This window comes from Saccopteryx bilineata, chromosome 2 (genome assembly GCF_036850765.1).
Source record: "Saccopteryx bilineata isolate mSacBil1 chromosome 2, mSacBil1_pri_phased_curated, whole genome shotgun sequence".
Lineage (NCBI taxonomy): Eukaryota > Metazoa > Chordata > Mammalia > Chiroptera > Emballonuridae > Saccopteryx > Saccopteryx bilineata.
Genome location: NC_089491.1, coordinates 4,906,096 through 4,929,663, shown reverse-complemented (window position 1 = coordinate 4,929,663; position 23,568 = coordinate 4,906,096). Strand labels below are relative to the sequence as shown.

Sequence of the window (23,568 nt, the reverse complement as noted above, 5' to 3'; positions counted from 1 at the left end):
ATTTTGCAAAAATAAAATAAAATTTTCTGTAAACTATCTCGAGACTGATGCTAATGGAAAAGGCTTCTTGCTGAAAAGCCAAGTTAAATTAGTTTTCTAAGGATAGCAGTCGGGATACAGAGGCCAGACTTGAAGGAAGAAGGCGCTTGACCGAGGAAGACGGGTTAGCTATTCCGGAACCCCTCCGGAGCAGACCATGTGGCCTGAGGCGCCTGCTCCGCCACCCTGAGACAGCGCCCAGTCTACTCAGTGTGCTGAGGGCTAGCTTGCTGGTGGCTGCAGGACGCCGAGAGAACCGACAGCCGAGTCTCGGGACGTATCTGTCCAGTAAGTCAAATGGAGAGACTGGGCCTTTCAGAGATCCCAGAGACTGACCGTGTAGGGCCGGTTTCAGAAGCACTGTGTTCACAACACGCTCTCCCAGGACTCCTCACTAGATTCCTACGTTCAACCCAAAGATGCAACCCCTTTCAAAGGAGTGACGTGGCTCTCCGAAGACCTGGAAACCGCAGGGCTGGGGCCGGGCGCTCAGGTAAAGAGGTGAGGAGACCAGAGCGGGTGGTGCAGGTCCCATCACGGCTCCAGCAGTGAGCCCACGGCAGTCCCAGTCCCGCCGCCTGCCCGAGGAGCGCCCACGAGAGAGGAGAAAAACAGGAGCTGCTCCTCCCAGGACCCAGCTTCCGCGCCCCGTCCTTTCCCCTGGGCTGCCGAGGCCCGGAGTCCTGTCGCTGGGTGCCCACGTCCCTTTGGTTCCTTTCTCTAGACTGGCCCTGAGGTCAACCACCCAGGGGGCAGTGGGCTGGTACAGAGGACAACGCAAGGGTAACCCGGGAGATGGATAAACCCCACGCGGTCATCTCAAGCAGAATCGATGACACATCCAGTGCATGTGAAGAGAGGTGTGCGTGAGGAATATGGCGCCTGTGGCTCTCTAGGGCTCAGGGGTACAGAAACAAAAGCCACCATGGGCAAGAGGAGAATTTCTAGAAGAAGTTGATTTCAACAATAGTCTATAATCATAAATCAATACTACATAATAAAAAGTGATTATGATTTTGAACACTAGCTTTTCTAAAATGATGGAAAATGTCATTTTAAATAAAAAACTTCAAGAGTAGAGGCATTTCTTTCATGGGAATATCAAAAGAAAAATACATAAATGGGATCAAGAAGTAAATAATGCCTGGAGTCGGATGACTTTCAAAGGCTCGATGTAATTTCTTTCAATGGGTCCTTCCCCAAAGGCAACGAAGATCTCAGAGACAGAACTCTCCCGGGAGAGGGAGTGCCCACCCAGCCCCATCCCTGTGCCACGCTATCCTCCCTCCATGTCCCTTCCCATGACCCACACTGTGTGTGCCCCACACTGTGTGCTCGCCGCCTGTTTCCCAGGGTCAGGCTCTAGCTTCTCCATCGCCCAACAGGAGCTCTCTGCCTCACCACCGCCCCCGGGCGGACGAAGCCCAGCGGGAGGGAGTCAAGGTGCTTGCGGACATCAAGTGTGACTAGGATCACGGTGGCTAGCCTGGCTCGAGGACTGTGACCACAACACTGCCGTTGCACTGTGGCAGGATGTGTGAGGGGCCAGCAGTGATGAAACGTGGGGAGAAGCAGGAGACATTTTAAGAAATGAATCATCTGGTTTGCTGGGGAGAAAGGGACTCACCTGGAGGCGAGAGCCATCCAGAAGGGCAAGGCGCTCCAGAGGGAAAGAGAGTTTCCCGTCCCTCGTAAAGAGACCACAGGAGCCGCCACCATAGAGCCAGGCCACCCTGGGCTCTGAATAAAGGAGCGACCACTGAGCAGAGCCAGGTTTCATCCATGAACTCTGCAGCCAGTTCTACTCCCAGAACGAAAGGCTTCTGCACACTGCTTTCCCCCGCCCCGCACTGAAGAACTGGGAACTGTGGCTTCTTGCAAATGCAGCCAGCAGGCAGCCCAAGTTCACAGCGGGACTCAGGCCGGCTCTCCCAAGGGCAGGCCCCCAAGGCCTGGCTTTGCGAGGCTGCCACACACAGGTCCTCTGAGAGGCCCGGAGTCCTCCCGTGCAGCAGCTACTGCAGGAGCAGGAGCCACCATCGCCCAACAAACCTGGGAACTACGTGTGGGTGGCCGAACTGGGCGGGGCCTGGAGCCAAAGCCACCACTGGGCCTGGGGACAAGCGGGCTTCCTGCTCTCTGTGTGCACAGAGGGAAGAGTAAGTCCTGCCAGGAGATTGGAAGAGGTTGATGTGGAGACCGAATGAGAACGCAGATGGAAGCATTTCATAACATTTAAGGCAGTGGTTCTCAACCTGTGGGGTCGCGACCCCTGTGTTTTGGTCATTCGACCCCACTGGGGTCGCGACCCACAGGTTGAGAACTGCTGATTTAAGGGAAAAACAGATTTTTAAAAAAATTTATTTGAGAGAGAGAGAGAGAAGGTGGGAGGAGCAGGAATCATCAACTCCCATATGTGCCTTGACTGGGCAAGCCCAGGATTTTGAACCGGCGACCTCTGCATTCCCAGGTCAATGCTTTATCCACTGTGCCACCACAGGTCAAGCCGAAAAACAGACTTTGATGAAAAAATTTGGACCAGAGCCCAAAGTCTCTGTACATTAAGACTAATCAAACTTCTGCACATGGTTATGGTGAGGAGTAAAGAAGACCTCATGTGAAATCCCCCAGGGCAGGGCCTGGGCACTGAGAGACCGCCGTGCAGCTTTGGGTCCATGTACCTACCTACCTGTGTATCTGTCCCCTTCAGTCTGATCCTACCTGTGTATCTGTCCCCTTCAGTCTGATCCTACCTGTGTATCTGTCCCCTTCAGTCTGATCCTACCTGTGTATCTGTCCCCTTCAGTCTGATCCTACCTGTGTATCTATCCCCTTCAGTCTGATCCTACCTGTGTATCTGTCCCCTTCAGTCTGATCCTACCTGTGTATCTATCCCCTTCAGTCTGATCCTACCTGTGTATCTATCCCCTTCAGTCTGATCCTACCTGTGTATCTGTCCCCTTCAGTCTGATCCTACCTGTGTATCTATCCCCTTCAGTCTGATCCTACCTGTGTATCTGTCCCCTTCAGTCTGATCCTACCTGTGTATCTGTCCCCTTCAGTCTGATCCTACCTGTGTATCTGTCCCCTTCAGTCTGATCCTACCTGTGTATCTGTCCCCTTCAGTCTGATCCTACCTGTGTATCAGTCCCCTTCAGTCTGATCCTACCTGTGTATCTGTCCCCTTCAGTCTGATCCTACCTGTGTATCTGTCCCCTTCAGTCTGATCCTACCTGTGTATCTGTCCCCTTCAGTCTGATCCTACCTGTGTATCTGTCCCCTTCAGTCTGATCCTACCTGTGTATCTGTCCCCTTCAGTCTGATCCTACCTGTGTATCTGTCCCCTTCAGTCTGATCCTACCTGTGTATCTATCCCCTTCAGTCCGATAGCTATTCTCCTGAGCTGCAATTCCCCATGTATTTAAACAGAGAAAGCTGTGCATATAAACTGGGGTAAAACGACAAAGTATATGAGCATATTCTCTAGGTACTAAGAGGACTAATAAGTAACACATAATTAATGATGATAGCAAATGACAGACTTATTGTTAGAGTTCTCCAACAGTCCTCTCAGCCCAGGCATGCTGGCACTTCCCGGACACGCCCAGTGCTGTCTGGGCCTGTACCACATGCACATCTGTGCTCTCGCTTTCAGGCAGGTAACTGGGGGCAGAGCACAGTGACCCAGCGCTTGATAAGCACCAGTGAGGCAGCATTTCCCTTCCGTAAAGATCACGCCTGCAGCTCCTTGCTGCAGAATAGGGCTTCTCAGCTGTACACTACTGGCGTTTTGGGGTGAGGGAGTCTTTGCGTGGGAGCAGAGGGGCAGTGCTCTGTGCCGTAGGGTGCTTACCAGCTTCCCTGGGCTTCACCCCCCAGATCCAGTAGCTCCTGCCTCACCTTCCTTGTGTGACAACCAAACATGTCCCCTAAACATGCTCAGTGTCCCCTGGAGTTTACAGGAACCCCACCAAGTAAAGGACATGTTAGCATTCGCTCTTCCCTGTGACCTCTCTTGGAATAATGAAGAAGGGGGGACTTCGCGACCCAAGGGACTGGGACAGTGTCTTCTCAGAGCGCATGAAGAGAACACGGCAGTCAGTGAATCGCTTCCCTCCGTGCGGCCTCAGCCCCTTCAGATGACAAATGACACGCTCCCTGGATTTCAGGGAGAAACTCGGCTCCAAGAGGCTGCTGAACAGATCGTCATAAAAAATAATTGTAGTGCAGACCAAATCTTCTACTTTCTTACTCTTCTTCAGTCTGGAATCCGGATCAATCTGGCAAACCCTGAACATTCCACACTTACTCTCAGCCTCCTGTTGTTAACAGATGAGGTAGGAAAAAGAATTCTTCAACAGAAGACTTTCTGATTTAAAACCTTTATTTCCTCCATTTTTAGGGTTTTAAGATATTTTGCAGTCCTGGTTGGCTGGCTCAGCAGTAGTGTTGGCCTGGTGTGTGGAAGTCCCCAGTTCAATTCCTGGTCAGGGCACACAAAAGAAGTGGCCACCTGCTTCTCTAGCCCTCTCCCTTCTCTTTCTCTCTCCTCCCCCTCCTGCAGCCATGGTTCAAATGGTTAAAGCAAATTGGTCCTGAGCACTGAGGATGGCTCCATGGGTTCTCCTCAGGCACTAAAAATAGCTTGGTTGCCAAGTAACAGAACAGCAGCCCCAGATGGGCAGAGCATCACCTGCTAGGGGGCTTGCCTGGTGGATCCTGGTCAGGGCACATGCAGGAGCCTGTCTGTCTGCCTCCCTGCCTCTCACTTTATAAAATATATATATATATATATTTTGCTGGTGAACATAAAAAACAAAAATAGGTGTACTGCAAAATTCAGGAATTATGTGTTTACACAGCAGGGCAATGCTTGCCAGCGGCATTAACTGATGACAGTGGTGATACCAGCTCACCCACAAACTAGGCTTTGGGTACTCACTAGATGATTAAAGATCTATTAGTCTATAAAGCTTGCTTTTATTTCACATTGCTAAGTTCAATTTTGTTTTCATGTTTAGTTACTTACATGTGGGGTTAACATTTAGATTTGGGAGATATTAAAAAATAAACTCTGGCTTTTACTGCAAGAGTTTCGACTTGGATGCCAGATGGCCTTGTTCAAATCTCAGCTTCACCACCCTTTATGGCCAAATGTTTACTCTGTCCACAGCCTCAGTTTCCTTTCCTGCAAAATAAGCCTCCCCTCCCAGTGCTCTTACGAGGGTTAAGTAAGGAACGCGTAGAGAGCACTTACACCGCTAAGGAAGGGTTTGCTCCATGTCGGCAGTAGTGTCCCTGTCCCTGAGGGCACCTGTGTCTGCGGCTGCCTCACCAGTCTGACAGAGCACCTGGCACGGCAGACGCCCTCGCCTTTCTCAGTCCCTTACATCGTCCTAGCAGCTCAAGGAAAGAACAGCTGATCCTGACGGAGGAGATTCGCTCACTTCCCCCAGAACCCGCTGGACCCAAGCAGCACACCCAAACCAACCCAGAAAGGATCCCCAAACTTTCGCCACGGAGTGCTGGCTCTCTCCAAAGACCACGGGGGCTTGGACAAGCTTACTTTTACCCAAGACCCCCTTGGGCTGTTTCCTGGTCAGGCCCACAGTTGCCACCCAAATGAACACCATGATACTGTAATAGATTTTTTTCCATCCCCAAAACCATGGGCCAGGATTCTGCAGTAGAAGGCAAGGCAAACCCAATGTTCTTAATATCACACTGACCTTCTGCCTTTGAGACCTGGAAGCCACAGCACTGGTGGACATAAATTCTACTGCCTGCTGCTCCAGATCCAAGGGGATAGGGTAGCCCTCTGGTAGAAATCTGTCTGTTGCCTCCTGGAAGAGAGGAAACCTGGATTCCTACAGAGCTTGAAATGGCCGCTTTAGGCTGAAGAAAGGGGTTGATGAAAATCAACAGCTATTTCAACATACCTGGCTCGCCTGGCCCTGCTCAGGTTACTAGCGCTTGAGGGTACACCTCTGGCTGGACTTCCAGGGTTCTGCATGTCTCAGAGCATAAAAGTCCTGGACATCACAAACCTCCCCGTGTGTGCGCGCGCGCACCCGCCTGGGTGATGGTGGGCTCTCTGAGGCAGGGAGATCACGGGTGTGAACAGAAGTGTGGAGCTGTTTTGAGTATCCCGAGGATAGCACCTCTGGGAAAGGAGAACTGTTCTAGCCAACTGAGCTTGACTCTAATTAACATGAGAAACACCAGCCTACAGGTTCACATTTCACAAAAACACTAGAGGCCCAGCCTGCAGCCTGGACACTATGGAAGAGGTGTCTGCAAGGAGAGCTCTGTCCCCAGGGAATGAACTTTAAAAAAGCAGATTCTGATGCTCAAAGCAGGAGAAGTGTAGAGAGAACCAGCTTACTTTGTTCACAGGCTTCTCGAGAATCTTCACAGACACGTCAGCTGGCTTTCCCTTCTTGGATGGCGTCCTCTTGATTTTGGGTGAGTGGAATTTGTCCATTAGCTTCATGGTGAAGGAGGAGAGATGAGAACGCTGGGAGTCTGTAAACAGAGAGGGGTCCAACAGTTAGAGGCAGAGTGGGAACTTCCCCAAGCTGTTCAGATGCAAAGAAAAGGCAACAGGGAGTCCTTAAAACATTTCTGATCATATTTTTGCGAAGCCCGTCTCTAGGACAGGTAGTTCAGAATCGTGTAAGTCCAAGTCAGTCCGAACAAGTAAGGACAACTCACTGGCAAATACTCCCAAGGGTCCTTCCTCGTGGAGTCTGTGTGGGATCTAACCAAAGTCCCAGGGAGCTAACTGGCCCGGAAGAAGGAATACCAGCAGAGTCACACAGCGCAGGATGCATGAACTGTACCACCACTACAAATCAACGTCTTTCTCATTAAAGAATGAGACTTAGGGACTGCAACAAGTGACACGGGCAAGGCGTTAGAGTTGGCAGTAGAGGTGGAAATAGAACTAAGGTACTCAGAACTCTCTGGGACACAGTGCCAGACTGGATGTTTTATCCTGAAATCCGGAACAAGATGGGGTGTCCGTTCTCACCATTCCTATTGGATGTCGTACTCTAGTATTTCAATAAAAGCCATCCAGACTGGAAAGGAGAGATATAAAACTATCTCTCTTTGTAGATGATGTGATCTTGTATATGGAAAAGCCCAAGCAATCCAACTAAAAAACTATTAGTACTAATAAACAAAATTAGTAAGGTCACAGGATATATAAGATCATACATAAAAATCAAATGCATTTCTATACAGTAGCACTGAACATATCAAAATAAAATTTTAAAAAGCTTCCATTTACAGTATCATAAAAAAGGATAAAATACTTAGGCATAAATTTAACATAAGAACTATAAGATGATTTATACATTGAAAACTATAAAACATTGCTGAAAGAAATCAGAGAAAGTCTAAATAAATAAAAGGAAAGACAGCCCATATTCATGAACCAAAAGACTTAATTTTGTTAAAATGGCAGTACATCCCCAATTTATCTATAGATTCAATATAATCCGTGTTAGAAACCCAGCTGCCCCTCCTGCTTGTTTTGCAGAAATTGACAATCTAATCCTCGGATTAGTGTGGAAATACAAGGGTCTCAGAATAGTCAAACAATCTGAAAAAAGAAGAGTCTAGTTAGAGGATTCACACTTCCTCATTTCAAAACTGACTACTACAAAGTTATAGTAACCAGAACAGCGCTGTACTGAGGAGAGGAGAAGCATACAGAACAAAGGAAAGAACTGACAGTCTCCAGAAATAATCCCACATATCTATGACCAATTGACTTTTGACATGGATGTCAATGCCATGCCATGAGGGAATTAATATTCCTTTCAACAAATGGTGCTGGGACAACTGGATATTCACAAGCAAAAGAATGAATTTGGGCCCTTACCTCACACCATACACAAAATTTAACTCAAAATGGATCAACGACCTAAGTGTAAGAGTTAAAACTATAAACAGAAGAAAACACAGGGATAAAATTTTTGTGGCTGTGGACTTGGCAATGATTTTTAGATATAATACCAAAAGCATAAGCAACAGAATAAAAAATAAACTGGACTTTATCAAAATTAAAAACTTTTAAACTAGAGTTACTGCAGTAATCATTTTGCAAGATATACAAATGTCAAATCATTGTGTGGGCTATACCTGAAACCAGTATGTTATATGTCAATTAATATACTTCAATGAGAAAGAAAAATGTTTGTGTTGCACATGACACCACTAAAGAACATAAAAAGACGAGGTACAGAATACAGGAAAATATTTGCAAATCATAGACCTGGTAAGTATTTGTATACAGGAAATATAAAAAAATCTCACAATTCAACAAGAAAAGACAAATTACCTAACTAAAAATGGGTAAAGGATTCAAAGAGACATTTCTCCCAAGAAGATCTAAAAATGGGCAAGAAGTCCATGAAAATATCGTCAACATCATTAGTCGCCAGGGAAACATAAATCAAAACCATCATAAATCACGGCTGCAAACCCATGAGGTAGAATCGAAACAGTAAGACCAAGTGTTGGTGCGGACAGGGGAGACTGGGACTCCCACATGCTGCTGCCCCTCACAAGAGCAGTCACCCTGTAACCCAGCAATCCTGCTCTTAGACCCACGCCCAAGAGAAACGAACACAGACAGCCACATGACTTGTACATGAAATGTCCACAGCAGCATTATTCATAAAAAACAAAAGGTGGTAACCGCTCAAATGTCTAAACATTCATGAACGAATAAATAAGATGTGGGATATCCACACAATGGACATTATCAGGCGATGGAAAGAAATGACGTGTTGATCCCCTCGGCCACATGAATAAATCTTAGTAATACCATGCTAAGAGAAAGATGCCAGTCACAAAAGACCCCGTACTTTGTAATTCCATGTATTTGAGATGTCCAGAATAGGGAAATCTATAAAGACAGGAAGTAGACCAGTGGTTGCCTCAAACTGAGGGGAGTGGAGAGGGCTGGAGGGGAACAGCTAGAAAGTAAGAGGTTTCTCCTGGTAGGAGACAAAATGTTCTAGAATTAGAATCTGGGAATTGTTGCACAACCCAGTGAATTGCTTTGAAAAATGTTGAATTCTGCACTTTAAATGAGTCAACTGTATATGTGAATTATAGTTCAATGAAGTTGTTTAAAATAAACAAACATCCACTGAACAGCCAGCCTTCCTTCATCTCGCCATTTATTCAGAGGCAGATTTAACAGCGGGAGCACCAGGCACGCACCCTGGGCCCTGACTTCTGAAGGGCCCTGCAAAACCCCAACTTTACACTTTTTTTCTAATGACACCAAGTTTGCTTTCATATGTGTAATTTTAACATTAATAGTACGTAATATTTTTTATTTATTTAAAGTATGGTTATGTATTTTTATTTCCTTGCCTCTCTCTTTTTTCTAAGGGGCCCAATATTTCCTTCTGCGCCTGGGGCCTCAACCAACTTTAATCCACCTCTGTGTTTATGATAGTGCTTTCCAGAGCCTGAAACTATCTTATCAAGTGATACATGGTTGTGTCCTCACAAGAATGCACACTCGCTGAGGCCTGTGCTTACACTGCTCACACCTACATCCCCAGTGCTAACATGATACATGGCTCAAGATGTTCAGTAAATTCTACTCAACAAATCAGCCAATCAAAAAACACTACATGAGCCTGACCAGGTGGCGGCACAGTGGATAGAGCATTGGACTGGGACATGGAGGACCCAGGTTCAAAACCCCAAGGTTGCAGGCTTGATGCCTAAGGTCGCTGGCTTGAGCAAGGAGTCACTGGTTCTGCTGTAGCCCCGGTCAAAGCACGTGAGAAAGCAATCAATGAACAACTAAGGTGCCGCAACGAAGAATTGATGCTTCTCTCTCTTTTCCCATCTCTGTTCCTATCTATCCCTCTCTCTGTCTGTCTCGGTCACAAAACAAAAACAAAACACTACACGATTATAAAGTATATGACCATACCACTATGCAGTACACCTAAAATTAATACAAAATAATAATGTATACAGTAATTGAAAAATAAAATAAAGCACAGTCCCCATAAAAAGAAATGCTTCCCTTGCTAACATTGGAAATTCACAATAATATTTACAATTGGTTGTGAAGTAGGAAACAGAACACAAAACTGTGCAATAAAAACATAAATATTTGTAGTTTTAAAAGTGAAAAGCACTGCTTTCAATTTTTCTAGCAATTTAGTATTAAAAAACTCTTCCAAATAAACAACATATAAGCCTGTCACTATCCTCTACTGCTGCACTGGCTTAATGGGGCCAAAGTTCAACTCCTTGTCAAAGACCTCCCAGGTGCAGGCAGGGTCAGAGGGACCATCTATCTGCAAGTTATCTAGGAGCCACTGCCTCTGAATCAGAAAGAAAAGCCAGGGTCTGACCTTCGTTTACACGTGGAGTCAGACCAGGTAGGGATTTACAGCTGTCTGTCCACCGGCCAGGGCGAGCGGCAGGAAGCCCTTCTTAGGCCCCGAATTGGACACAAATCCACAAGAAGCTGGGGCACCCTCTCCTCACCGGGAGCAGCACAACACCAGCCCTTATTTCAGGGGTCTCAAACTCAACTCAGCATGTGGGCCGCAGAGCAAAATCACAGCCGTTCGGCGGGCCGCACTAGGTCTACAAAAGGCAACTGTTAAGCAACACTTTTCTCACTGCAGTTGAAAACAAAAAAAAATCAGTACAAGCACAATCATACATGCAGTTTACTCAGTGTCACAAAACGACCAGAAACTGTAGTTCGCATCACAACTGCTGTTAACTAAGCTAATATCTAGCTAGGATGCTAGAGAAATGAAAAGTACAAGTAGGCCCCTAGGCTTACTTAATTTTATCCAAAATATTTTGAACTTCGTGGATTAGTCTGCGGGCCGCACAAAATTGTTTGGTGGGCCGCGAGTTTGAGACTCCTGCCTTATTTGCTGCAGTCGTTCCTGGGACTCCAAGTAGGTAAACTGACAGTGTGAATTCTCCGGCCCCCCTTGGCCCTGCCTCTACTTCTTTCCCACCCAAGCTGGAAGGGGCCTCTATATAGTGTGTACTGCCTTATGTTTGGAAACGTGGTATGAGGGTGAGCTTTGTAGTCATACTGTTTGGGTCAAAATACTTCCAAGTCATCTCTTTAAGTTCTTAAGTTCCCTTGTCTGGCAAACGACACCGACAGCACTGCTCTTGGGTGGCCAGTGTGACACGGGTTACACACGAGGCTGCCTGGCAGTGCAGTGAGGCTCGCGCCCCGGGAGCTAATCCAGCTGACTCCGGGTCTGCAGGGGCAGGGGGCTGGTCACATTCTGAAGTCTGTTTGCCACCTGCTCTCCAGACCTGCGACAGGCTGGCCTGCTGCCCTAGACACGTAGCCCACGGGCCCCAGTAACTGGGCCTCACAAGTGCTCCGTCCACCGTCAGCACTGAACGACAGCTCCGCCCGCCTGAGCTGTTCACCTGTCTCCCTCTCGGTGCCTCCCCGGCGCTGCCCTGACGGCTGCCCATCGCACTCCGGACACTGGCGTCCGCAGCCACAGCACAGCCCTACAGGCGGGTTCCCAGCCCGACGGGATGGCAGAGCAGTGTGCTCGTGTGTGACCTCCACCCTGGCACCCTAGGGAGACGACTAGCAGGGTGGAGGGAAAGAGCAGACAGAAATGGGGAAGTCTAGGCAGGATGCACGCTTTCTTTAGTTCACTTTGGTGGTCAAAGACCTCCAGAGACACGGGCTGGGTGAGCCGACTTCCGCCCCCGCCAGTCTGCTGCCCTGGCAGCTACATGGGCGGAGGGGCTGGCCAGATGCAGATCTCTGCCGTCACAAACAAGGGTGGAACTAGGGTAGGCAGGCAGGGTGTGCATGGCCCCCAACCTCTCAGGGTCCTGCATATATGGGGATGGTCCTGACCGTGGCCCAGGGCCACTGAGGGCACCTCCAGCTGAGAGCACCTTAACCCAGAAGTATACCACAGCTACAGCCCAGAATCCTGTCTCGGGCACAGCTGGGACTCAACATCAGCATTTAAAGAAAGTGCTGGATCTACCAATAAATCTCTCCTCAGAGTACGTAACAGCCTCCAAAGAGCCAGCTCCAGTAGGAGACGCGCTCCACCACGCGAGGAGAGCAAGGTCCTTGTAATGACAACCAACCGCCTCAGCCCTGGAAACTGAGGACAATGGTCATGAGGACAGATTTTGATTTGGAGGCTGCTTGTCACCTTTTCCTTGAAACAGTGGGTTATGTGATGTGCAAGGTCAATCAGACCATACAGCTGAGTGCCGATAAGGCACTACAATGACCAACAGGTGGAAGGAAGCAACAAGAGGGAGCTCTCAGGGTAATCTCGCTAACCACGCCCCACCCACCCAGCCACACCCACACGCCCTCTCGTGTGCATCGGTCACGGGGGCAGAGGGCGATGCCCAGGAGATGTTCCCACGCTGCTGCAGTGGGTCAGGTGAACCTCAGCAACCACGCTTGTGCTATTCCCTGTTCCCTTGGGAAGTTATTCTGCAGATTTTGTGTACAAGTGTCTTTAGACTTTCTAGTTAAAACAAATTTTGGGAAGAGTTCACACATATATATCCAAATACTCAACTTATGACTGGGTTACATCCCAATAAACCTAGCTTGCCCATGATTCAGGCCTTGTGCTGATCATCCCTCACTTTTTGTGACACTTTATATCTCTAAGTAGAGTTTAATTGATGTTTGTGAACTGCTCATACATGGGAGCACACTGTAAGTGTTCTCATGCTCTGGTGTTTTCCTCGTCCGGTGGGTCTGGCATTTAGCCCTGCTGAAGTAGATAAGTGTGTTCACTCTGGGTGCCGTGGCATGCCATGTGTTCCACGGCACCAGCTTTATTTGTCTTCTCTCCTGCCAGTGGGCATTTGTTTCCAATTTTTCTAAACAAGGCTACCATGAACATTCTCACACATGCCTCTCGGAACATGTAGGAGTTTTCTCTGACTAGACTGCTGGATGATGAGTAGATACTATATTCCACTTTATGGATATCGCCAAATGAGTCTCCAAAGTGGCCGTGCCACTCTGCAGTCCCACTAGCAAGATCCCAGTGGCTCCACACCGCTCCACCACGTGGGACTACCAGACCTGCACACTTCCATATGGCCACGCCCAACCAAAGGAAATGAAAGCCTCCTTCACATGGAAATGCCTGGAGCCAGTGTCTTATTGTGGTCTATCAGATCTGTGAGAGCAACTTCAAAGGCCACTGATAGAACTTAAAAAAACAAAGCCTCAGACCAGTGTTCAGTGTGGCATTCACACCACCAAAGGTCGGGAACTCCCAATGACTAATCAATCTGTTAATCATTTCCTCCAGAGAAAGTGTGGTCATGATGCCTCTGAGAACAGGCACTTTCTGAGGCAACCATCACAGGCTCCATGTCCAGCCATGAGATGAATGTCCTTCGTTACTCAGTGAGAAAGAGGACAGGCTGGAGGAGAGGCATGCAGCTCACAGACTCATGTCTCAAAAAAACAAGAACAAAAACAAAAACAAAAACACACCATAGCCAACCAAGTTTGTCCCAGGGAGCCTGCCAGGTGTCCATACTGCACTCTTCCATTTTCAACTTGCCCTTGGTCAGGCGTAACAAGTTGTCAGCCTCAGCCTCTGGCTGACAACTGTGCGGATCAACTGGCTTTTCAAACGTCACCAGAGAAGCAGCTGGGATCCCAACTTAGCAGCGGTTCCTGTCAGGGCTTAATTTCGCCCTGCATGGGGGGGGGGGGGGGGTTAAATATCAACTACCTAAGCCACCACAGTCAGGGTCGTGGTAGACAACACTTTGAGGCAGTGCTGATCTCCACACGTCCTGCAGCTGGCAATCTCTCGTCACCCACAGCGTCCTGGGCACAGAACTGTGGCACAACTAGGAAGGGCCTCCCTCTGCCCACTCCCACTTACCGAGTCCAGCCTCCCGTTTCTGAAATGCACAGAAGGACAACTAGAGTGCAGAAGGAACCTGACTCATTAGGAAGGACTTTTTAAACATAAGGCTTTCAGACTTTTACTCGCTAAGACTTTTACAGACTAATGTAAAGATAAAAATGAGAGCAGGACTGAGTGGGTCGGCACGGCAGGTGGCACATGGGCTGTGGAGTCAGGCACTCTTTTTTCTTTATTGATTGATTGGAGAGAGAGAGAGAGAGAGAAGGCGGGTACATGGATCTGTTCCTATATGTGCCCTGACTGGGGATTGAACTGGCAACCCCTGTGCTTTGGGATGAAGAAGCTCTAACCAACCAAGGTACCCGGCCCGGGCAGGCAGCCTGTGTTTTCACCTGAGCTCAGCTATGTACCTGGACAAACTTCTCACCTGTCTGAAGTGAAGGTTCCTCATTTATAAAACAAACATAACCTCAGGACCCAATGAGGACTAAACGTGATCCTGTGCGTAGAAGACTTAGCCCAGGACCTGATATATAGCAAATGCACAACGAATGATAACCATTATTGGTATTTGATAACATTGCCAGGTTTCTGCCAACACTTAATAAGGCAAAAACTGAAAACCCAGCCTAGTAGAATGGAAAGCAAACTGATGTTTCATTTTTTCCCAAACAACAACTTCCCTATCAAAAGATCCAGTCTTACTCAACATAAAACTATTTATGCTAAAACAAAAGGAAATAATAGCTGGAGTTTTGCAACACCAAAGGTTCTTCTGACATGAAAATCTGTTCACATTCTCCATTTGTCCAGGAAATCTACTGATAACTATGGCACTGCTGTGGGTGCTGAGGGAAATAGTAAGTGTATCTTTTTTTTTTTCTTTTTCAGCAACAGAAGTAAAACAACCTCATTATAAAAATTCCGGCACTGCAAAAATAGATAACATAGGAAGTAAAATCCCTGAGAGCCCCACGTGTGGCAGAGCTGAGGCGTCTGCCTCCTGGCGCCGTGCTGCCGCATTCTCCCACGTGTGAGCCGCTGCGCCACGTCCTGCCGAGAGGTACAGCGCCACGTCCTGCCGAGAGGTACAGCACCACGTAGCCAGCCTGGCCCCAACAGGTGCTTCCTCACCTGCCCTTCACGGTGCCACGCTGATGCACAACCACACACTGAGACAGACGCGTAGACATGGGACAGTCAGGTCAAGGATACACGTATGAAAACCTGGTAAGATCCGCCCGGCTGCTGTGAGCTGGATGCAGGCCAGAGAGTGAGGGGCGGGACGGCGGGCCGGGCCCTGCTGCCTACGGAGGACTCCAGGCTTCACCTTGGCATGGAGCTCAGTCTGATAGAGCCGCCATTTTTGTTTTACTTGCACTACTCATAAGAATTTAAAAGATTCAGACCTGAACAGACATTTCTTAAAAGATGATATCCACGTAGCCAATAAACAGAGGACAATGTGCTCAACCCATCTGTCATCCAGAAATAATAAATTAAAAGCATAAAGTGATATCACTGCATACACAATGGATGGATAATTAGAAAAACCAGGAAGCACTACTGGGGCGAGGGGAAGAGCACCGGCCCTCCGCATCCCCCACTGCGGAGAGTGAGCCCGACTCCAGCGGACCACACGCTCCCTGAGGCTAGCAGTCCTGCTCCCAGACACACAGCCTGGAGCAAGGCCCAGGGAGTGCAGCAGACACTTGCCAGAACAGTCAAAGGGGCACCCCCACAGCCTGTCAACAGGGGAGGATCCACTGTGGCGCCTTCACACATGGAATACTAGGTGCGGGGCAATAAGTAATCTATACGACACGCAACAATATGAACAAATTTCACAATACAGAAAGAAGCCAGACACATAAAGTGTAATTTGCAAGATTCTAATAATACAAATATAAAAACAGGCAAAATTAATCTCGGGTAAAGGTAGTGGTTATGCTTGAGGACGGATGGTAACTGGCAGGGGGCACAAGGCACAAAGGTCTAAGGTTCTTCTAAAAAAAAGCCCACATGATTTTTACATGGGTCAGATTAACAGGTCATTTACAATTTAAGGAAATACTATTTACTGAAATTAACAAACGTGTTTAACCATGAATAGTCCAGAAAGAGTACCATCCCAAAGAACTCCGCACTGAGTATCTTCCTAAAATACTCTGCATATCTCAGGGAACTTTCGTTTCATCTTTGTAAAAATAATAGAAGAGCTGACATAAATGTAAATATTCTTTGTGTGTGTATGTGACAGAGAGAGAGTCAGACAGAGGGACAGATAGGGACAGACAAGAAGGGAGAGAGATGAGAAGCATCAATTCTTTGTTGCGGCACCTTAGTTGTTTGTTCATTGATTGCTTTCTCATATGTGCCTTGACTGTGGCGCTACAGCAGACCGAGTGACCCCTTGCTCAAGCCAGCGACCTTGAGCTCAAGCTGGTGAGCCCTGCTCAAACCAGATGAGTCTGTGTTCAAGCTGGCGACCTTAGGGTCTCAAACCTGTGTCTTCCACATCCCAGTCCGATGCTCTATCCACTGTGCCACCGCCTGGTCAGGCTAAATGCAAATATTCTTATGATCTTAAATCTCTAATAAATACATATTTTCTAATATTGTAGGGAAAATCCAAATAATTTAATGTAAATACAATTATATCCTATAATTTCTTTTACTTTATCCAAGATGGAATCAATGTATTTCTGCATAATAATAATAGCATGTATTCAGGAAGTTAGTCTAAGAATTAAAAACGTTCATTCAATAAATATTTGAGCATCTTATCTGTGCCAGGTTCCATATCAGTATCAAGAAACCTGAATTAGGCGCTGGAGAGGTAGGTCTGGGTTAGAGACAGATGGAGGCTGGAGGAATACGTTTGGGAGCTGTCAGATACAGGTGACACAGAAGCTGAGACTAGGTGACAACCCAGAGACAGGTGCAGCTAGAGAAGAGGTCCAGGTGACTTCACTGTTGAATGGTCTCTTTCTACACATGAGTTCTCGGTGATTCTAACAGGCAGCTCATAACACAAGTCCAAAACCGTATTCCTGAAACTCCCTCCCCAAACATGTCCCCACATTTCGGCAAACTCGGAAATTTCACCTTTCCAACAGCTCAGGTTAAAATTCTTGACTCTGCTTTTTGCTCATGTCTATCATCCAATCCTCCAGCAAATTCTGTTAGCTTTACCTCAACTGTATCTGTATACTGTATCTCACCGCTTCCACCCTGACCCAAGCCATCCTAACTCCTCACCTGGACCACTTAGTTGCCTTCTAACTGGTCTCCTGCTTCTTGATTTTCTATGGTCTTCTCAACCTAGCAACCAGAGTGAGCCTTATAAAAGGTAAGGCCTATCATGTGGCCCCGCTGACTGTAAGCCTCCCGTGGCATCTGTTCTCGCTCAGAAGAAAGCGAAGTCCTCCAGAAGTCAGCAGGCCCTAAAGGGTCTGCACCCTGCATGTGCCACCTTCAGCCCCAGCCCGCCAGCCCTACGCACAGTAAGTCCACCCACAAGACACCTGTCCTCTGATGTCCCTCACATGGGGAGGCCTGACAAGTGCAAAGTGGTTATGACTAAATGGGTAAATTTAGTCACATCCTGGGACTTGATAATTAGGAAGCTCATTTAGATTTAAGCAGGTCTTTATCAGTAATCAAGGTAATATGTTGGTTCTCATCTTATTTATTTATTTATTTTGACCAACTTTCAGAATTCAAAGCAGAAAAGGCATTCTACTCACTGGTCCTCAAGACCCTGATGATGGTCAAAAGTTAATCAGTTTGGAATCTTAGCCCAATAACTGGCAAAATAAATACTCAGGGTGTTGTCAGAAAGCACATAGACCAAGAATCAATGAAGAAACTGTTACACCTGACAACTACTACATTCAACCATGCCGGAGAGTGACATCTGATTAGCGATGCAGATGGGATGGTATACATGGTTTTTTTATTTTTAAGATTTTATTTATTGATTTTACAGAGAGAGGGCAAGAAGTATTGACTCATAGTTGCTTCACTTTAGTTGTTCATTGTTTGCTTGTTGTACAGTGTTTCCGTCAAGTCATGGTGCTCTTTTGACCGGTCACAGGAAAGCAACAAAAGATGACAGAAATGTGAAATCTGCACCAAATAAAAGGAAAACCCTCCCAGTTTCTGTAGGATGATGTGGCAGCATGTGCACATGCGCAGATGATGACGTAACACCATGTATACAGCGGAGCAGCCCACGGCCATGCCAGTCAAGATGTGGATGGTACAGAGGAAAGTTCAGTGTGTTCTGTGGCTGGCTAAATTAGAATCCATGACCAAAGTGCAACGTGAATAGCAGCGCGTTTATAACGAAGTGCCACCACATAGGAATAACATTACTCGGTGGGATAAGCAGTTGAAGGAAACTGGCAGTTTGGTAGAGAAACCCCGTTCTGGTAGGCCATCAGTCAGTGACCAGTCTGTAGAGGTTATACGGGATAGCTACCTAAGGAGCCCTAAAAAATCTGTGTGTGAGCCCACATCGAGCTGCACTGAACAGGTATGAAACTGGGAGAGTTTTCCTTTTATTTGGTGCAGATTTCACATTTCTAACGTCTTTTGTTGCTTTCCTGTGACCGGTCAAAAGTGCACCATGACTTTACGGACACATTGTATGTGCCTTGACCGGGCAAGCCCAGGGCTTCGAACCAACGACTTCAGTGTTCCAGGTCGATGCTCTATCCACTGCGCCACCACAGGTCAGGTACATGGGTTTTTAATACAGTTCTGTAAGGAGTGTCAACATGCGAGTCAGACTCAATCAAGAGGTTTCTTTGGTGCGGTGCTTCGGTTTGGGTTACCTGGTGTAACAGAATGTTTGTTGTTTGAGCCACTTCCAGGAAACAGACAAGAGAAAAACCCTACCTTTCTCCTCCCCCTCTAGTTCACTAGAGGACAGTAGACTCTATGCCAGCATCGTCAAAAAGAAACACAACATGAGCCAAACGTAATTTTAAAATATTTTTAAATTAACCCAATTTATCCTCAACATTATCATTTCAACATGTAACTGTGTCATCTGTCTTTTCCTTTCATACTGAGCCTTCAGATTCTAGCATGTACTTTACATGTCCAGCCCGGCCCCGTTGGAATCACACATCTCCAGTGCTCTGCAGCTCCAGCCTGGCCCTCAGCGTCCCTGCTGGGGAGGGGAGGCCGCAGACGCTGCCTTGGGCTCAGCTGATCTTCCTGCTTCAGGGACGTGCTGCTGAGGCCCTGGTGGCTGCTTCGCCTCTTCCCAAAGGGGCAGACCGTGTGCAGCTGCAAGCAAAGAGGGGCACCCACGCGCCTCCGCTGGGCTCGAGGACCCAGGACAATGTCCCACATGCCGGTGCTGCAGACTCACTCTAACCAATGCCCGGTACAGGGACATGCTGGATGCTGGGCTGCAGGGACACCACTGGGCAAGGTCGGGCAATGGAGCACAGAGCAGTGTTTCAACAGCACAGGTTTCTGCAATCACAGCTTCCCAACCAAGCAAACTGATTTTCTTTGTTGACAGGGACCATGGCCATGCATGGCCTGGGACATCCCCGTGAACTTATCCCTGCTCCACCCGACTGAGGGGTGTGAACCCCTCAGTGTGGGTGACTCAGACAAGTGTGCTTCCTGGGTCTTCCCTTTTTCACTTGTAAAGTGGGGCTACCTCTGGGATGGAGCGGCGTCCCCTTGGGGCCCAGTTACTGGCTAAATCAGCGGTTCCTGTTTTAAACATCCCATCAGAAGTCAGGCCTGGGGCGGGGGTTCACATACTGCCCCTGATTCTCAAAACACTGGAAGTGTTCTTACTAGCATTTGACAGACGAGGATACTAAGTCACAGGGCCCTAACACCACCCCACATAAGTCACACACGCATCACAGACAAGACAACTGTAGCGCTAACATGGGCCGTGAACCCACTCAAGGTCAGCCTGTCCCCAGGGTGGCCAACTCCCAAGGAAGTATTTCTTTTCCACTGCTGTCTGGAACTGACGCAGAAACGCTTAAAGCCACAGACTTCCAGAGATGTGGATTAGTCATTTCTGCAGTTCTATTTCTAGAGACAAGCGGGGTTTGGGGAGGGAAACAAAAGTGTCCTCCGAGTAAACACGGCAGTGCTCGGGCTGACAGCGAGCCGGACCAGAGCACAGCGCCCCAGCCAGGGACCTGGCCCCACAGGAAGCGGGCCGCCCTAACCTTTGTCCTTGAGGTGGAGTTGTTTGTGGCAGCCTCCTTCCCTCGCAGGAACTGGGATGTCAGGACCGGTGCCAGTGCAGAATTCAAACAATGCTCCTCAAGGGCCACAAAGCATATTCTTCAGCACCATGTCACCAGCAAAGCAGCCCACGCCGGGGGCAGGAAAGCCTGTTTATTTGGGACCAGTGCATAGCGATGGGGCGGACCTGCGCTGTGGGTGTGGAGGCTGTGGCGGATGGCGACTTCATGGCCTCAGCTGCGCTCGGCCCGCTCAGGGACCCTGGGAACTCTGCTTGTCAGGCCACCCTCCGAGCTTCCAGAGGCAAAACATTTTCATTTGTCAGTGAGCACATACTCGTTTATTTATGTCCCAGGCAACAGGGAAAGGAGCCAGAAGCCAAAATCCCCAGTAGCTTGGGACCCTGCCCGAAGAGCTCTGAGCACAGAGTGAAGGAAGTGGAGGGACAGGGTCATCTGTGGTCCTTCCCCCTCCCTGTCACCTCAGGGAGCTGGGGCATCAGATCATGCAGAGCGGGCACTATTCGGGGTCTGAGTACATGCCATTTCCTCCCTCCCTCCCTCATCCCACAAGGATGTGCAAGCACTAGGGTCAGAAGAAGGAGACACAGCTCCTCCCTCTCAGGAGCCCCCAGCCTCAGGGGACCCAGAACACCCCCAGTCACGACCCAGAGTAAACACGGCCAGGACAAAGACATGCTCTCGGAGCCGAGAGGGCTCGGCTCCGGGAGGACGGCTCTGGGCCCACAGCCCCTGAATAAAGCCCAGGCTGCACCCCAACCTGCAGGGGGGGGAGGAAGAGCTGAACGCACAGGAGTAGCTCCAGGCTTGGACACTGAACATGGAGACTGGGAGAGGCAGTCAGCACACAGGCGCTGGTGGGGAAAGCTCTGAGGACACAGGGGTCTGCAAATGACCACCGCCAAAGCATACTCTGGCCTCACAGGCTGGGGTGGGGGACAACAGGGGGTGGGGTGGAGAAGAGGCAGCCCTTATTCTCACCCAACCATGGACCCTAGTTTTCTCTGGAACAGAATGAGCAAAGGGTCTTCTTCACTGCTCTTTGATGAACTTTTCTTCACAGACCCTGCCCCTCTGCTCCTGTCTCTCAAATGTGTTTATGGCCAGGGACCTGTTCTGGCAAAAATATCTATTATATATGACAGTTCAGATATGCATGGGGGAAACCCCCTCTGCTCCACCACCCATAATCAGGTGCTGGCTAATGGCAATCTCTCCAAGGAAATGGCCAAGGCAGCCCTGGCGGCCTGTTCGGAGGCCCAGCCCTGGCCAGGGGCCAAGTGAGTGGTATGGTTCTCGGCTTCCATGTGGTGTGAGAGCTGGAAAGGATGCCGAGTGTCCTTCCAGAGAAAGCTGGAGGCCCTGGGGACAGACTGACCCCCAGCCCAGGACCCAGGCCTCCTGAACGAAGCCATATCACAGCTCTCTCCTCAGTAATGGCTGAGAAAATATCAACCAGCCTCCAGCTGTGCTTTCTCCTCCTCCTGAGACAACGTCAGCAGTCAGGGAAAATGCGCAGAGGTCCAGAATAAAAGACAGCCCAGGCCAGTGCTGGTGATGCCCACCTACTCTTTGCTTGTGAATTCCTTATGGCCACAGATGTCGAACCACCTACTGGAGGCTCTGAGGGCCCTTGAAATTCGGGGACTAAAACGTGAAGTCATGCTGGTTTAGTCAGAGCAGAATTTGATTGTTCAGAGCCTGAAATCCAAGCCATTCCCAGTTAGCTGTACAGTCGTCACACAAGGCACTGCACGCGGCTCCGAGGGACAAGTGGAGCGGACACAGCGACGACGCGGCAGCAGCTGACCGCTCAGTGCACAGTGTGGGCCCAGCATCACCCCGGGCACTCTCTGGCCCAACTCACTGAAAACCCTCCAAAGGAGGAGAACTGTGGCCGAGGAGTAAGGGACAGCCCTGGATTTGAATCCAGGGTGGCTTCACATGCAGACGTGCCATCTCCTGAAACTCAGTCCAGGGAGAAGATGGCTCTGAAAGCGCAGGAAACGGGCTCCCAGGGAGGACGGCTCGTGGCCTCTTCTGTCCCTGCAGGGACTTTCTCATTCCCCTCCGGTCGGGGCTGCAGGTATGACCAGCCAGAGCCCACGAGGCGCAGGGCTCTGTGCTCAGCTGTGCCCCCACCCCGGCTTCCGACTCAGGTGGCACATCTTACTTAGTGCAGGCCTCTTCTTCCTCTTCTTTAGGCCAAAGGCTGGCAAATATGCCGTTTATTAGATGTGTTCACAACTTTGATCAGCAGGGAAGCAAGTCACCACAAGAGCAGGCCAGTACTGCTTGTAAAAGTGAATCACACCCTTCTGGAAAAGTCCAAGACCAAGATGGCTCACTCTCAGCAGCAGCACATCAAAGACCTCTGGGTTGTGCTAGTGCCGGGGCTAAAAATACTGTTAGTGGTGACATCGCAGACCCAGCCTTGGCCTAGGGGAGAGGTCAAGTTTATACAACTGGGGAGGTGGGATTATGGATAGAACCAAGACGCTATTTTTAAACAGCCCCCAAACAAGAAGTTACGGAATACATATTTCAGTGATGGCAGAAATTGCCAGTGTTTGGCTAAAAAGAGTTGGGAGGAGGCTTTCTAAAGTCAAAAAGGCCTTCCTGGTTTCACAGTCTTTATCTCTACAGCCCGTGATTAGCAACAAAACGGCCTCATAATATGTGCTTTTAAGATCATTCTTCAGGCCCTGGCTGTTTGGCTCAGCGGTAGAGCGTCGGCCTGGCGTGCGGGGGACCCGGGTTCGATTCCCGGCCAGGGCACATAGGAGAGGCGCCCATTTGCTTCTCCACCCCCAGCCCCCCTCCTTCCTCTCTGTCTCTCTCTTCCCCTCCCGCAGCCGAGGCTCCATTGGAGCAAAAGATGGCCTGGGCGCTGGGGATGGCTCCTTGGCCTCTGCCCCGGGCGCTAGAGTGGCTCTGGTCGCGGCAGAGCGACGCCCCCGGAGGGGCAGAGCATCGCCCCCTGGTGGGCAGAGCGTCGCCCCTGGGGGGCGTGCCGGTTGGATCCTGGTCGGGCGCATGCGGGAGTCTGTCTGTCTCTCCCCGTTTCCAGCTTCAGAAAAATACAAAAAAAAAAAAAAAAAAAAAAAAAAGATCATTCTTCAGTGGCCAGGGCTCAACATTCCCTCTACTGGATCTTGGACTCAGCCAAATAGCATTCCTCTCTCCACATTCTCTCTCTTGCTCAGAACTCCAAACACCCACCTCACTCAGGAAGCACCTCTGGGGAAGAGCCAGCTGCTTTATTCCCGAATCCTCCGAGCAGGAAACAGTGCACGTTTTGCGAGATCGTTCTCCCTCAGCAGTTGTGGTACATCTCCTAGAATCCAAGT

At 49.0% G+C, this 23,568-nt stretch overlaps 1 protein-coding gene across 12 annotated transcripts in view; it reads right to left on the bottom strand.

Annotated features, from left to right (window-relative positions):
• RAPGEF1 (Rap guanine nucleotide exchange factor 1) overlaps positions 1 to 23,568 on the bottom strand; it is a 149,956-nt gene that overhangs the window by 71,988 nt on the left and 54,400 nt on the right. For 8 of the 12 annotated variants that reach the window (XM_066255911.1, XM_066255914.1, XM_066255921.1 and 5 more), the window contains exons 2-3: positions 6,425 to 6,564; positions 5,769 to 5,882 (exon numbers count right to left, since the gene is read on the bottom strand). In XM_066255911.1, coding sequence (XP_066112008.1) covers positions 5,769 to 5,882; positions 6,425 to 6,564 — 254 coding nt within the window. The remainder of the gene's footprint in view (positions 1 to 5,768; positions 5,883 to 6,424; positions 6,565 to 23,568) is intronic. The other 4 variants (XM_066255916.1, XM_066255922.1, XM_066255915.1 and 1 more) reach the window with 1 other exon arrangement.